This window comes from Streptopelia decaocto, assembly GCF_964273445.1.
Source record: "Streptopelia decaocto genome assembly, chromosome: 4".
Lineage (NCBI taxonomy): Eukaryota > Metazoa > Chordata > Aves > Columbiformes > Columbidae > Streptopelia > Streptopelia decaocto.
The window spans coordinates 51,581,522-51,598,364 of NC_138658.1; the positions used below are offsets into that span (position 1 = coordinate 51,581,522).

The 16,843-nt window shown below is 37.3% G+C and overlaps 1 protein-coding gene across 2 annotated transcripts in view; it reads left to right on the top strand.

Moving 5' to 3' along the window:
* GABRG1 (gamma-aminobutyric acid type A receptor subunit gamma1) overlaps positions 1-16,843 on the top strand; it is a gene marked incomplete at both ends in the record, with an annotated part of 51,931 nt that overhangs the window by 16,530 nt on the left and 18,558 nt on the right. The window contains 2 exons of one of the 2 annotated variants that reach the window (XM_082050796.1): positions 6,508-6,575; positions 6,780-6,818. In XM_082050796.1, coding sequence (XP_081906922.1) covers positions 6,508-6,575; positions 6,780-6,818 — 107 coding nt within the window. The remainder of the gene's footprint in view (positions 1-6,507; positions 6,576-6,779; positions 6,819-16,843) is intronic. The other variant, XM_082050797.1, reaches the window with a different exon arrangement.

Sequence of the window (16,843 nt, forward strand, 5' to 3'; positions counted from 1 at the left end):
CGAATAACTCAGTGGACAGGTTTTTTTAATTAAAAGTATCAGGTCTTAAAAGAAGATACTTGGTTCTAGCTTCTCTTACATAAATGCTCCTTTTCTTTTTCTTCTCTCTCTTGATACAATACTTCTGTACCAATCTGACCTTTGCTGTTTGAGACCTGCCTCCATCCCTTCATCCAATATATTAAAACACAAGCTTTATGAATAATCAGCCTGAGTGATGAGAACAGGAGATGTCTGGGAGTATTCACTTTGTTGCTGGGAGAACAAATGTTAAGACTGGCTCTCTGCTGGATGGAAGTTACAGACTTCTGCCCCATGGCAGAAATATTGGACAACATAAGATGAAGTTTCCAGCCTTGAGCAAAGGCATCACATTCTGTCCAGCTACTTGGGAACTGCAGCAGATACTTAGCAGACAGGAAACCAAAATCAGGCTACAGTGCATTCATCGTAGTCTACCTCAATTATATGGATAAAATCACATGTCAGATTCTACTTCTTCAGCGTATATGTCAGCACTTGTACAACAAGGTTATTGAACTGGAATTATAATTATCTTTCAAAGCAATAATGGCCCACAGAACATTTTTGCTATTGAATTTCGAAGCTCAGTTATAATAGCAACATTTTTTTGTTTAGAACCTGGACTTTTTGCATTTGAATATCAGAGCAGAATTTAGTTTTCTTCCTCATGCTGACACAGAATTTCAGCATCTCGGAGTGAGAAAAGGGGTTTCATTGTTAAAAATGCAGTTAGTTGAGGGAGATGATAAAAGAAAGCCAAAAGCAAATTGAAACATCAGAGGCAATACTGAAATTTAATAGGAGAAACCCACACTCTGTCATTTTCTGTTTGTCTCATTCAAATATCCACAAGTGTAGTGATTTCTTAACTGATACTCTTTGCTATGCTTATTAATCTTGCTATTCTTTATCTCAATTTATGTAATATACTTTGAGGTGTTTGGAGCATAAAGGCAGTAGTATTAACGTACCTTCTGCTCAGTATGAGGTAATAGCAGTTACCAGATGAAGTCTCTTATCTGTAGCACAAATCCTTTAACAGCAGATGCAAACTTGGAGTGTTGATATATTAATAAAATAGTATTATTCTCACTGTAACTTTACCTTTTCGCTACCTGATTTTATAATCATACTGTTTTAGCTTCCATTCTGCATCAAAATAGCTGCTATTTTTCAACTTTCCTTTTTAAATGAAAGAATTTTGGCTGCATACTGTTCCATCTCCAACATCTTAGGGACACTGTTATATTAATATTAGTGTATTAATGTACAGCACATTTTTTCCAGCTATGTCTCATGTCCAATGTATTGTAATATATGGGTGAAATACAACCAGTCAATCTGAAAGTTTAATTAAAAATAGGGAATAATCATCACATATCTGCAACTCTAAGGGTGTGTTTTCAGTCAATAATTTGAGGAAAGATATAACTGATCGAATGGTGATGATGACTGCTCATGGACATAGAAAAATTGGACACCTAGAGAAATCTGGGTAGTTGTAATTGCCCTATAAGCAGGGCATGGGTAAGTAATTATATCTCAGTGTACTAATGTGAAAAGTCATGTACTGAGGGATATAAAGGATACAGGAACAAGAAGTGGACTTTCAAGAGACTAGTAGAAGCACTAATTCTGAAAAGATAAGGAGATTAGGTGAATATTCTGTTGAACAGGTATGCTTAGTGTAGCATTGATCAAAGCATGATATAGACAGGAAAGTAATAAGCCGCAATAAGCAGGAAAATATCAGGTAAAGAAGTATGTATTCTGAGATTAAGAATATTTTGCAAGAATTGAAGGAAATTGAAATACAAGAGCAACATGTAGAAGAGCATATGCAGTAAATGTTAAAGGTACAGAATGTGTGCACTGCATAGAAAATGATGGAAATAATAAAAACAGTGGGGCAGGAGTATTTTTTTAAAGATGGGTTTCTTTCAAATAAAAAAGTAAAAGAAGAAATGAAGAGAACAGGGAACTGCTTTCATCCAAATAACTTTGAAAAAAATATTCAGAAGTGGAACTGGAAGCCTGCTGCAGACACTTGAGGCTGAAGTTTCAAAATAGATAACCATATAAGCAATACTCTTAGATAACTTGTGAGAATTGTCTTATTCCATTTAAAACTATTACAAGTCGAAGGCCTCTGTTATTCCTGAATGTGGTACTCAATTAATTTGCTGAATAACTTCTTTATCACCAAGAAGAGATGCATCTTTAGGCAATTAATGAGGAGTTATAGAAAACATGCTCAAAGAACATAAGTCTGGATGAAATTATAAAAAATGGTCTTAGTGTAAATTAAATAGCATGATAATTAATAATAAAAAGGTTATATATCTTAGACTTTCATTTCAAAATGGAGAATTGTGGTAAACTATGGGAACTCATTAGTGAATTTAGATGGGCTAACACGCTACTGGGTAATGTTGAGGATTGGAGTAATGAAAATATAGCAATATTAAGCAATAAAACATGCAATGTTATGCAGTATTATGATAATGATCATAATTTCTGTCAGGAGATGCAGTTTATAAACTGAAAATAACAGACAAGGAGAGCTCTTCAATATAGCAGGCAGAGACATTTTAAATATCAAAACCTGCAAATTGGGCCTGGATAAATATAGGGTAAGAAAGAGACACTTCTGGTAGCAAGAGCAATTACTAAAATAATTTGTCAATGATTGAGGCAGATTTTCAGCACTATGGTTTTTCTAATAGAGAGTAAACTTTTTTCAAAGTACATATTTTGAACTCAAACTGGGGTTCCCAATATGCCTGGTGGTAAGACAGCATCATCCCTTACTAGAAGGGTGGTGGTCTGTGCCTGCTGAGAGAGACTTCTTTCCAGATCTTGTTGCTTGTCCGGAAGTTCATTCTTGCTCTTGAATCCCAGGCACAAGAGCCACTGTATTTATTTATTGGGACAAGCCTGTCCTTAGCTATGTGCTTGTGTTAAATGATGCTCAATACCAGTCAAACCTTTTAAACCAGTAAAAGAGAAGTTTAGTCTAGTGAAGAAAAGATGTAAAAGCAGGAAATCAGAAAGTGTGAGTAGATCTCTCCAGATCAGGCTTAGCAAACAGGTTTTCTGTGTGCTTCAGTTATGTTGGCAGCCAATGAGCAATCCCTTGAGGGCACCTGCCCCTTCTTGATATTCTTCTCTTTATCTGTTGAATATGCAATCTGCTGTCCTCTCACCTCGTTATTCTACTCTAGTCTGGCTCATATTTAAAGTGTGCCATCTCTTTGTCCCATCCCTTAGAAGCTTCTATAAGTTTACAGTACTGTTTTGCACTTCACGCAGGATGTGTTAAACAGCCTTCTTCCTACTCGTAATGTTTTCAATGCTGATACAGAATTTTTAAATTAAAATAAGAAGTATTCACTGTAGAAGCATCTCAAAACATCTTTCTCTGTTAGCTCTTTGTGGAGAGTAAATGAACAATAGTAATTATGTGGATGTCAAATGAGTACTAAGAATATATTTTCCTTCAGCATTTGTGATTTTCATGGACTCATGTCACTTCTAGTTCAAGAACATGAGAAGAATGAATTCTTTCTTCTAATTCACAGAAGTACTTCACTCTGTACCATACAGGAGAATTAAGGTAACAAACAGCCTCTTCCAGTCCTCTTGAATTGGATCTGTTTCTCTGGATCATTTGGGTCAATTAAAATAATTTCAACACAGGCAGATTTTCAGACTCTTCACTGGCTCTTAATATCACTAATAATCTTACTCAGAGCAGTATGGAAAAGGCAAATTGAACTCCATGGCACGTTATAAGAGAGCTCTTGTGGCAGATCAAGTGCTGCTTGCTGCAAGCTGGAATTTCATAAAATTGACACAGCCTTATTAAAAACTGGCTCGCTGACAGATCTCAAAATGTAGTTGTTAATAAGGAAATATCAGTGGTTTGGCTGTCTGTTGTTGGGTCTCATAGGAAAGTCTTGATCAAGAATAATGATATTTTGCATTATTTCAGCAATGAATTTTTGTAGTAAATTTGGCAGATGACACAAAGTCTGTTGGAGAGGAGGAGGTTGTATATGCAGAGTAATAATTTGCTCCTTCAGTAAAACTGGAAACACAAAAATTGAGAGGGGAAAAAAAAGAGGTGGGGAGGAGGAAGCCCGTGGGTCATATTTCAAGATGAGAGATTCTACACAGTAAAGCAGTCATTTAGGGCAAAACTTAGAGATTTTGAGTAGTATAAGATCTTAGGTATGCATTCTCTGAGCACTGACCTGAGATAACTCCCTTTTGAAAAGGAACACAACAAGGAAAAATCTGGAAATTCTCATGGAGTGTTGGTAACACTTTTACAAAAATTTCTCGCTCTGGTGTGCACATTTCAAGATGGATCTGGAAACAATGGAGCAAAATTGGAAGTTAAAGCTGAACATTTTATCTGTGGGTTGCATTTGTGGTTTGCAATATGAACTGTGCAGTATACTGAAGGCAAGTTTCAGAGGTGACAGTCTCTGTGTGGAGGTACTTGTGTCTGAAGAAGAGGTTTGATGTATGGCTAGGGAGTACTGAAAGCTGGAATCAAGGACTTGAACCTCAGAACAAAACAAGATTTCCTAGCCCTAAGAAGAATTAAACATTACCTACAAATACAGGGAAAAATATAGCTGATTCAGCATTGTTTGAGCAATGAGGCAAGGTACACTTTGATCCACCTCCTTGTGTTTTAGTCTAGCAGTGGAGTTGCTATTATAGATAAATAGGATTGCAAAATTAAAGAGAGAGGATATGTGTTTGTGAGATATGGCATATGTAAATGTGTTATAAATACGTGTATATACACACATGCATTGTATACTTTCTTTACTCTGATTTTTCAGTCTGTGGATATGAGTTCTTGTGTTGTTCTCCCTTTATGAGTCCTGCAGGTATCGAAAACATTTGCAGCTCAAGAAGTACCTTTTTTTTTACCCAGGCAATAAATTGGTTTCCAGAGTCTGTTTTAACTTTCTGTGAAGCATGTTGGGGACAGGATGGTGATGAAGTGACATGGTGATCAAGTGACACTGTGCTCTGTGGTTGTAGAGAAAATCCTTTGTGCAGCCTCACTAGTGTGTCTCACTGTCAGGCTCAGGGTCACACAAGTAATTGGATTTGGAATCAGGGAGAATTACCTCCCAGGTGAGATTGGCAGGGAAAGATTATCTTAGGATATTTAGGAAATGTATATCGCCTGTCATTGTAGCTTGCAAGGATGTTAATGATACTTTGTTTCTTTTCACGTGTCTGCTTGAGTTTTAGATTTTTGAGATTTAAAAAATCCTGTTACTTAAGATTTTAGGTTTGTTATAGAGCACTTGGGTGATCTCTGGTTTGCAATATAAAGAAATCAAATCTGATGACGTAGGGTCCCTCTCCTATGAAATCAAATTGCCTTTTTTTGGTGTACTCCTGGTTTTCCATCTGCGGATGAGCAGAGATGCTTCATTTTTATGTGCCAGGTCGTGGAATAAAGACCAGCAGAGATTTATTATTAACCCTCTTAATTTCATTGGGGATGAGAACATATGTCCTCTTGTGTCCACATTCTGACTCTCCAGGACAGGCTAGGAGAAAATGCTTAGTAAACTGATGATGTTAAAATGCATCCTGGCCTCTCCATTTGTATGTTTTTTCCCTATAAGCCAGTTAGGAGGAAACAACTGGATTTTCTGTGCCACCTGTACTTCAGATGTGACGTTTGTAGGGAGTCATGTAAACTTTTTGCCCTCTTTGAATGCACAAAATAAGAGAGTATAATCTCTAAGAGAATATATGTTAAAAACAGTTAATTTTTGTCTGCCTTGTGAGAGTGGTTTCACTGTGTTTTTTAAGAAAAATAAGTTTGGAAATGTTTAACTTTTAAATTATTTTCACTTGATGAGCTTTCAGTTTGGTATGTGAAGGAGTGTATTAATCAAGCTGATGAAAGGACGTTATTAATCCTTAGGTGTGCTACAGTCTCATGAATTGAAGAAATCTGTGGTGAAAATTATCTTATTTTTGTTACACATCTTCAGCAGGAATTGACAGAAAGCACTGCATATTGATTCCTTACAGCTGACAAACACATCTACTCCTGGACCTCATGGTTTGTTATATGAGCAGTATTTTTACAAACATTTTCTTTCTGTTTATGATTCAATTTTTATGCTGGAAGACACTTTTCATTTTTATTTCTCCTGCTTCCTCTACCTTTTATACTTTTTTATATCTGTCTTATATCTGTTCACAAAACACAGATGGGAATTGCATTACCAAGTAAAAAATTCATCTTGATAACAATTCATAAATAGAGGAGGCAAGTCATAAATGATCCTTCACAGAATGAACAAACCAGAGATTTAATTATTCTGAATCTAATAAAAGAATATCAGATTTGTTGTTGTTTAAGTAAATAAGTTAAATTACTTTAACAGTGTACAGAGTTAATTAAATAATTACTATGGTTACTGTTTTGTTTAGTGAGAACTACGGTAATTGAAACAGATGTCTATGTTAACAGCATTGGCCCAGTTGACCCAATCAATATGGTAAGTTCTGATTATTGACAGAAAACATTATCTGAATGATGCTATGGTTAATATTATGAAATAATTCTAGTCTCATTCAAATAAGTTTATTTCTTACTGTGTTTTCTTATGCTCTTGGATATAATTGTGATTATTACAGAAACAGGTTTAGATTCCCTCCATTTGAAATGGTTGTGATTTTAAAAATATATTTCTTGAACAAAGTGGGGTCACACAAGGACACTGTATCAGGTCCTTATTTTTGTTTGCATTGAGCACTTTCACTATGTTTGTGTATACTTGCTTTATCTCTGGTTTAGTACAATTTCCTGAAGCTACTCTTCAGAAAAATAACAATTAACCCAGAATTTGTGAATAAAACTATTTTCATTGCAGTGATTTATTATTATTTTTCAAATTCATAGAAATAAAAATTTGAAATTAACTATTTTGTCCTCATTTTTCATGTCTTATTTGGTCTTATGGGTTGTCTTTAGTGTGTGTGTACACATAGCTGGTTTCTTCAGAAGTTAAACAATGCATCTCATCTAGTTTCTCGTTGACCTGTGACCCAGCTATTTGGTACCAATGCTGAAGTAACAGCACTTATGAGGATGTTGAGTCTGGCCTTTTCTTAAATCACTTAGATTTTTTTGTTACAATGTACGTTGTCTGAAGTGGTGGTGTTGGAGACTTAGAAAGGCCTTGTTGCATGACTTCTCTTGGGGACTGCTGCCCAGCGGTGGCTGCGGCTCCTGTCAGCCAGTCAGGACCTGAAGGACTGAGACTGATGTTTAGGTGAGTTTGAGCTCAGCCCCCTCCTGCCTTTTTCCTTTCCTCCTCCCTACAGAATTACTCACAGTGAGTTTGTGTGGCAAAGAGGCTTTTTGTTCAATCTGAGGCTGGAGTATGCCACTGCTTCTGTGAATTTGGTGAAAGCACAGTAATTCCAGATTAAGGATCTTGTGGTTTACATGTATGTCATCATGCTTGGATGGAGAATATTGACTTTCAGGGATGGGAAGCCAAGCAAGGAAGACCAGTGGTACTTATGTACTACAGGTAAAGGTGCCATAAGTAGATGATGCAGATTTGTGGCAAAGGATATTCATTCCACTTTAACAGTCTAATGAGCTTAGGGGTTGTCATTACCTGGGGCTGTATCAGACAAGTTCCATGTCTCAGGCCAGGGCTGTATGTAAACAAATGCATGAAAAAGCAGAAGAGTGATGGGGTAGGGGAAAATTTCCATGTCTGGTATAAGTGGTTTCTTAGGTTTTGTCTAACTTCCTACTGCAATCTTTCTGTTTTGCTTCTCTACATCCTATCCTCTTCTGAAGGAACTTATTGTGGGGGCAAAATGTGCGGACAGGCCGCTACCTGAAAGGAGAATATAGCAAATGGTAAAGGCTTCCTTTTCCAGTAACCAATGTGAGTTCTTCAGCCGGTGGCCAGTAGGTATTGCACACACTGGGACCAAAAATGGGAAATGCTTACAGGTTCAGTTTTCAGTTTTTGATGTGGCTGGCTTTGCAAGGTACGCCTGCCCCATTTCCTGTGCCCCTCTTCTTGTCTTTGCAGCCCCCGGGCAATCTCCTCACTGCCATGTACTGTGGCCTCGCCTGTGCCTTCTGCTTTCTCAACCCAGAGCCTGGGAGGCAGTGTTATCACACTGCACACTTGCAGCAATGACAGTATCAGCCATGGGACTCTTTCTTGTCACTTCTTTGGACATCTCCCTACCTCTGCTAGAGCTCTGCTAGACCTGTCCTGGAGCTGGGTGGTGGTATTCTTGCCATGGCGCTAATAAAATTCAGTCGTACTGGCTTTAAGTCCAAGATAAAGATAGTATCATATTGGAATGCATATTACTTCATTAGAAAGCAGGCTCCTAATAGTTATAATGTATATCAACTGAATGTTTATCCCTCTAACCATCTGATTTCTGATTAAAAACCAAAAAAGTATAACAATGGATCATACCACCAAAGGTTAATAAGGTCAATGTCATTAAGACATAGAACTTTATAAACTATTCTATGTTTTTTTTAAAATGGGCAGAGAACTATTTAGCAATTTAAATTATAGTATAAAGGCACTATGGCCTTCATAAGAGAGCAATTGCTTTCACTGGACTTTGACTTCAGGAACCTGGATCATACGAGCATCTCATATCACTACAAGAATAAAATGTTTGTGAAAATAAATAAAATTATATATGTAAATAATTTGTTTACGGTTTCAAAAAAAAAAAAAGATGTTTTTAATCTGGGAAACATTCTCAGAAAAAAACAAACAAATGAACAGATTTGACCCTGTAAGCTCTTTTGATATGAGCTGTTGATTTCATTAGGAAAGCACTTTCCCTGGAGTCAATATTTTTTCAGATTGTTAACCAATAATCTAAAAATTGTTTCAATTTCAAGGGCTGTCCTTAGCCCTTCATGTGATCACTTAATGTGAGAATGCCTATCTGTGATTCTCCATGGCATTACTCATTTGCCAGACATGTCAGTTCACTCTTACAAATGGTGTCCTTTAACTATTTAGTTCAGATACAATATGACACATGTTATGAGAGAAAACTGATTTATTTTTATAATTCAGTCTGTTTTCCTCTTGCTATCTGATAGACTTTTGCTTCAATAAAAAGCGGTGCTTTAAATGTATATGTGACATTCATTAGAATTTGATTTTGAAGGCTGTTGTGTTTTGGCTTTCACTGTCACAGAATCACAGAATCGACGGGGTTGGAAAAGACCTCAGAGATCATCGAGTTCAACCCTTGGTCCAACTCTAATCCATTTATTAGATCATGGCACTAAGTGCCATGTCCAATCTGAGTTTAAAAACCTCCAGGGACGGTGAGTCCACCACCTCCCTGGGCAGGCCATTCCAATGCCTGACCACTCTCTCTGTAAAGAATTTCTTTCTAATATCCAGCCTAAATTTCCCCTGGCAGAGTTTAAGCCCATGCCCCCTTGTCCTATTACTAACTGCCTGGGAGAAGAGACCAATCCCCACCTGGCTATAACTTCCCTTCAGGTAGTTACAGAGAGTGATGAGGTCACCTCTAAGCCTCCTCTTCTCTAGACTAAACAACCCCAGCTCCCTCAGCCTCTCCCCATAGGTCGTAACAAAGGTCTACACTGTATAGACACTCCATGCTTAAGGATATGCTTTTCTATAGCATGTCATCTCTTCAGGCATCCACAACCTAAGTACACATTTTTAACAAGCATCTGGACCTGCAGAGTAATTAGGCTTCTAACACTCATTAAGTTTAAAGATTTTTTTAATCAGTCTTTCAGAGCTAACCTGTGCTATGCATCATGCAACAATAATGCAGCTAAATGCATTTTTATGGCCAAAGTCTTGATCTTCAATAGCTCTGCAGTAGTACAGGGATTTGTTAGCAAAATTTAGACATGGAGTGAATATTTAGAGCCTGTTTTTCCTCTATGTGGAATCTCATTCAGTTGAGCACTTAATGTAGTTGTACTAGGCTCTTACTATCTTTCCTCCTTAACTAGGACCAAGATGGAAAAAAACCCACTCTATTTGATGGTACAAGTAGCAGAGATATGGTCCCTATGAAGAAATGTATGTTGATCTGTGTTGCTGGTGGGCCTCATTATCTTTCTCTGCGTTGTATTCATCCCCCAAACCCTATGTGTTCATAAATACATGAAGTTTTGTACTACTGGTGCTCCAAGGGGTCCAGGAGAGAATGATGCCAGAGCCACAGGTTTTGTGGTTTGACAAGACCATGCAAGTGTGTAATGCAGTGGGCTGATAGAGGCATGGCCAGCCTCCAAGACATTTTTACCTTCCTTTAACTAAGAGAATATCTGATCTTGTAATTTGTGGTCAAAACTCTCACGACAATAAAAGAGTGCTACCCCAAATGTGGGAAATTTTTGGAGAAGGAATACAGCAGCAGTTCCTTAAATAAGAAGCAGTGTTGCATCATTGTGTCAAAAATGAAGAGTAAAGAGAAAAGTTTATACTTTCCCTGCCCTTAATGTCTATTTAATCGAGTTTCATATAGTAAATAGTAGAGCAATACTCAAGTAACAAACATGGGGGAGGGGTTATTAAGAGGCAGATCATTTCTATAGAGATACATAGACATCATAACTGATAGATTAAAAACTAACCAAAATAAAATGCTCTATGTCTGTCCTTGTTAAGTGTATAGATATATAAATATGTATGTTTACAGAAACAAAATTATGTTTTAAAATTCCCTTGTGGTTTCATGTGTTTCTAACTCATGATTTAACATTTTGAAACATGATGTGATCATTGCCATTCTAGGGTGTTTGAGAGCTACATATTTTTTCTTCCTTTGCTGTGGATGCAGATGATGGCCTCTATTCAGATTGTGTATTTACTAATGGAACTCAGAAGATCCAGACTGAAGGCACCAGGATAAATTTTTAGGACTGCAATTCACTGAGGCAGTTCAGCTTCCTTGTTATTTCCCAACGTTTCTGTTTCTAGTTATCCATTGAAGGCTGCTGTGACCGCAAGCTGAAGGCCATACTTCGAAGCATAGCACTCTTATTTTTAACAAGATAGCTAAACCCCTGAGCAAATCAGATATTCACAGAATACACGATGTGCTAGTTTGGTACACGGGCTGTAAGGCCTGGACACTGTTAGGATGCAATATTTCCCGTCATATTGTACCATTTATGACTTCGTGTAGAATGTACTGATGATGAATTTTAAATATCCTTTGACTTCTAAATTCCATTTCATTCTCAAGTTGTAGTAACTAGTGGCAGATTTTTAATATTTTTTTTTTTAGGCATTCAAGTATCAATGTGATCAGTATCCTAATACAGATCGCTCAATATTATTGTAGTAATGGAGGATGCTTTGTGGTCAGGTGTGTCACTGCACTTATTCTACTAGTCACTAAATTTGTATTAAAGGTTTGAAGGTTTTGTATTTTTACTTTACAGGGCCACGTAATTTACATTACCACTCTAGAATAGAAGTAATTATGACACAAAAATACATTATCTGAAGCTACCCTGAAATCCAGCACACTCTGTGTGCATTATTCTGTAAATCAATCTACTTTTAAGTGGCTTTGAATGATATTAGATGTTTTGTTACTGAATGAGTAGTAACTATCATATAGGAAATATGAGGCTTAGAAAAAGGCAGACATAGATACTGGAATTAACAAGACCCTGATCCTGCAAATATCTAGGAATGTACTTCAGTTTACATGTGTCAGCCCTATCACGTTGACTTAAGGATGTAACAAACACAATAGGAAAAAAAAAAACAAAGTAAGAAGTGTGTAAATGGAAAAATACAAATGCTCTCTCTCCTTCTCTGTCTGTCTGTTACAGAGAGCTGTGTGTCTAAGTGAATGTAGTTCCATACAAGAAGCATAACCATAATAAATCATAATGCTACCCAAATGCTGCAGTGTATAGTAATATTTCAGGACTGGGTGAACACTGCTCGATAGGGCTTGTCATGGTCTGTGAACTGCATTTTAAGCTTTTCCTGGAGGTTGGAATTGCTTTCATGTTTGAAGAAGATCATTTTGAGGAGAATCATTGTCTCTGTGAGCTTTATGATGATAGACTGAGAAGAAGAGCATGAGGGATGCACTCCTGCCCTTAACGTTTCCTGAGGCTGCGTGGGTTCAGTGTGCAAGCACTGCAAATTTTCAGAGAGGTGTGTGCATTTTATGCAAACTGGTTCCACTCTCTTTCAAATGGCAGGAATATTTGTTCATAATCAGGACAGAAGTACCAGTAAGTATTTTAAATATTACCTGTTTCTTACTGTACAGCATCTTCTTTGGATTGAGCTGGAGTAGGACTTTGTTTTTTTTCCTAACTTAGTCTTTTATTTTTATTAGGAAAGATAGATTCCAGTCATTTTGGTGCCTGTCAGCACTGCAAGTGATCAGAGTTAATTGACTGTTACTCAAATGAGTGTTTGAGATTGATGACATAGTGTGCATTTACGGTAGCTGAGTAAATATTCCTTCAGTAGGCTTGAGTATTGTTTTTTCTTTGTTATGAGATATATTTGTGTCAAAACCCATATGTCTGTTAGTATTTCTTATTTTATCAGCCCTAGAAACTTGAGTAATATTCCACAAGTACAATTTTATGAATGTTTTCTGGTTTATTCTGAAAAAAAATAGCCTAAATTGCTTATTCTGGCTCTTGCAGGCAGCTACTTTGCCTACTATTATTGCAAGGTACCTCTAAGCTTGCCCTATTCAGTTTCAGGGGAACTGGCCAAGTATAGGCCATATTCTGCTCATGCTGGCTCAGCACAGCAGTTCCTGTGTCACTCCCACTACATTTTGAAGGTAATGGTGAGGGCTGAGGGAAAAGGCAGCCACTGTACGACAGTCAAATGTTGCAGTATCTTTCTGAAACCAAACCAGAGTACAGGCATCTTTTCAGCCCCCACTTTAAACAGTATTCAGTACTTTCCTGTTCTCAGCTGCAGTTTGATGGTTGCCCCTTAACAGATACGAAGTCAGGAAAGTGGTTAAGATGCCAGAAAAATCAATGTTCTTTGCTGTAAAATATGTCCTAATTGGTGTGTCCCACTTAGCAATGCTAATATCTAAGGCTTCAGTCTTTTTGTGCTGTGGTTCATCCTTAAATTTTGTGTTTGACGAGTTAATACTTTAGGAAATACTGTTTTTGTATAGTACCATTGTATCACTTAAACCACAGTTGGCTTTGTTTCAATGTAAATAAAGAAAAATAAATATTGCTTTGACTGTTTATACTAAGTCATTTCTTGCTCAGGTTCTTCCTCTCTTTCACTGGACCTCACACATAAACAGTTCCCTTTCACATTCAAGGCACTTCAAAGCCTATTCCCAGACATAATATTTTTTTAATTTTTATTTTTCTTCCCTAAGACCCCATTTCCTATCTCAGATCTCACTAGCTTCTGCTCCCATCCTTTCAACTTTTCATGCTACTTTCTCTGAAGCTGCCCTTTAAGCTTGAAATGAATTTTCTATAGATGTCTGCAAAGCCACTTTGTTTCTCATCATGTTCCTGTTTTAATATTTTTGTTTCTTCTTTTTGTGGAAGCTACAAAATATCACATCCCTTTAGCTTTTGTTGTGCTAGGATCACTAGCTGTACTTCTGACTGGTATTGGGTTTTCTGTTTTCTGTCACTTATGCCATTGTTGTCTTTCCAAATCTTGTCTTTTATGTTAATTCAAACCACAAGTTCCTTGTAGAGGATGTGTATCCTGTATAAGCAGTATTGAGTGCCTGCACAATTCAGTTGTCATCTCAGATGACCTAAATCAAGAATAATGTTAATGTACTTAACTGGGAAGGTAAAGGTATTGGCTAGCACTAAAGCTAATCTAAACAGTCCTTTACTCCTGCTTTTCTTCCCAAAACTGCAGAGACTGCTTGGCTGCTCTGTTATACAGCTTATTGTTACTTCTGATTCTTTAATATCCTCTCCAAATACATTCTGTCTGCTTCTGCTGTGATTGTCTCCCTTGTGTCTGCAGCTGAGACAAGCTACATTTAGTTCTTTGTCTTGTACCTCTTATCTTTTTGTCTAACAGATGATAAATATTTTGAAAAACATTACACACATGTTCTTTGTTATTAATTCCTAATCTGTCTTTCTATATGGAAATTTGTGATGTTGCATTCCAGTTTTAGGAATGATTTTGCTGGCCTAGATTTGAACTGGGTTTCAGGAAGAAAGGCAGGGAATGTGCTTGGATTGTTATAATAGACGTAACAGCTGGTTGCACTAGAAACTGTCCTTGGCAATGGCTCCTGCCATGCAGGTTATCATGGCCTCTGCTGCTGTGCTCCAGAGGAAAGCTGCTGCCATTCACTGGTCCTTACAATGGCTGGTGCCAGCGCCTGTGACGACACTAGAAGACCTCATTCTCTGCTAAAAGCTGGGCAGCTGTAGGAACAGGACTTTTCTCCTCAGAGTGCATGCTGTGGGAAGTTCACTTGACAAAGTGAGGGAATGGTCTGGATGCCCTTTCCTGCTGCAGCACCTCAAAGCTGTTCACCAAGGAAGCAGGTCTGTGCTTGAACAGAGTGTTACCGCACCCCCTCATTACTAAGGGTGACAGCACTGACAAAATAGCTATTGTGCTTCTGCTAGTAAGTGAATGTTCCTTCCCTGCCTGTTGATCTTGGCCTTCATTACTTTTATTATGTTGTTGTATGATAAGTCTTCTACATTCTAGATGGTTATTTTGACCAGCATGGAGAATGCACATCTAAAACACTTTTTGCTGGACTGTTTTGGCATTTGTTATTCATTGGCATACAGTAAGTTCTGCATGAGGTTTCACCTTTTTGAATAACAGTGGTGACTTTATTGTAGAGGGTTATCCCCGTGAAGGGTTACGCCCTTGGCACCAATAAGTAAACAGAGACTCTTTTAGGAAGTTCTTAACAGTTGCTTATGCTCTTATGTACGCAGTGTAGCAGATGATTGATATTTGGAGTTGTACAACTGCTTAATCAAAAACTAAACTGATAGGAGTGCTGTATTCCATGTGGGATCATGTATCTCACAGGAGATGCAGGGTAGAAACCAAACCAAGATAAGTCTCCTTGCCGTCAACGTTAGGATTGTGGATCATGGCAGGAGAACCTCGGAAATAAAAAAAGCAAACAGTAATTGTGTGATTAATCTTGCTTTGGAAGTAGTTACACCATGCTGGAAGGTGAATCATTATATTTGAGACTTTATCATTTATTTATAAAATGAAACTGGAGAAAACCATGTATGCTTGAGTAATGTGCAGTTCTATTGCTAAAGTTGTTCATGAGACCAATTTTGACTGCTTGAGTCTCTCTAGTTGCAGGAAGGTAGATATAGCTGCAGAATTTAGAAAACAGTTATTGGAGTTGATAAATCACTATTGGCAACCTCAAAGCCAAACCCTTAATCTGTATCAGTATTCGCTCCTGGGTTTCTAACATATATATGTCTGTATTTCTGTCTGTTGTTGTTTTTTTTTTTTTTTGTCTTCCTTGATTCTTTCTATAGTTTGATGTTTGTTTATGAGTAGCAGCAGCTGAAACGTTCGAATTTTAACCAAAAAGCAAAACAAAACTTTTTGTGTAGTTTTCAGGGTGGGAATGTATATAGATCATATATATAATCTGCTTCCTCTCCTCATGCTCTCTTCAAATGCCCAAAATCTAAGCTGATCAAATAAAAGCAGAGAATTTGCTGAAGTGCTTTTCTAGCTAATCTTTTGACTATTGGCAAGATTTTAATTACAGTTTCTAATCTTCAAAGCATTGAAGTAAATCTTTATTCATATTTTTGTTTGCATCTGTCACTTTGCATATTCAAAATAAGGACTGGATAAGCACAGATGCCAAATTATGAGTGATAGATTTTTTTCTGTGTTGTGACTACATAGGTCTCACTGTACTCCCTCACCTTCAATAGATATGGTTTGCCATATTTCCACTTACCCCATGCATATGTTCTCATAGCATCCTCCAGTGTGACTGTCTGTACGATTATAACAGTCTGACTGATTACAAGACTCTGGGAGCAGATGCTGTGCACTTCTGTTCAGTGCATTTCCTGCAGCTCCCACCTCTTCCACTGCTGTGATATCATTAATTTAATATTACAGGTACATGTCAGAATCATTGTGATTTGCTGGATCTTTGAGATCTCACCCTACGGTCACAAGGTTTAGCTTGCTCTAGTGAGCGAACTAACATGGTTTACCAAAACAAGAAATTTTACTTTTGCTTCAGTCCCAGCCATGGGGATGAAGCGCTGAAACCATCATTAAGCCTGAAGCAGTTCCGAGAACTTTTTAAAGGGCTTTTAAAGTAACCCACCAGACAGAACAACCACACTTTAGGCCTTTTGTTAAGAGCAGTTATACAACAAAGATAGGTTAAGTATTTTAATAAATTACATATTAGCCCCTTATTGATGTCCAGAGATAGTTGGCTGAAGGAAAATGTAAAGGTTACAAGTGTTTATTGGCAGCATGCTGGAAAGATGAATATAAATTAGCTAATACTTGATGCTTTATTTGGTGCTTACCTCTTAGGGAAGTATGTGGTTACCAGTTTTATCTATGAATTTCTTTGTTGTTTAAACCCCTTAATCAGCATACTAAACTGGGTCATTGATGTTAAATCACATCTCTTAATGTTGAAAAATAGAAATCGGTAGAATGCTTTCTTTAGTTTCCCCTTCTTATTTTTTTTTTTCCCTGACTCCTTCACATTGAGGTCTGGTTTAAAG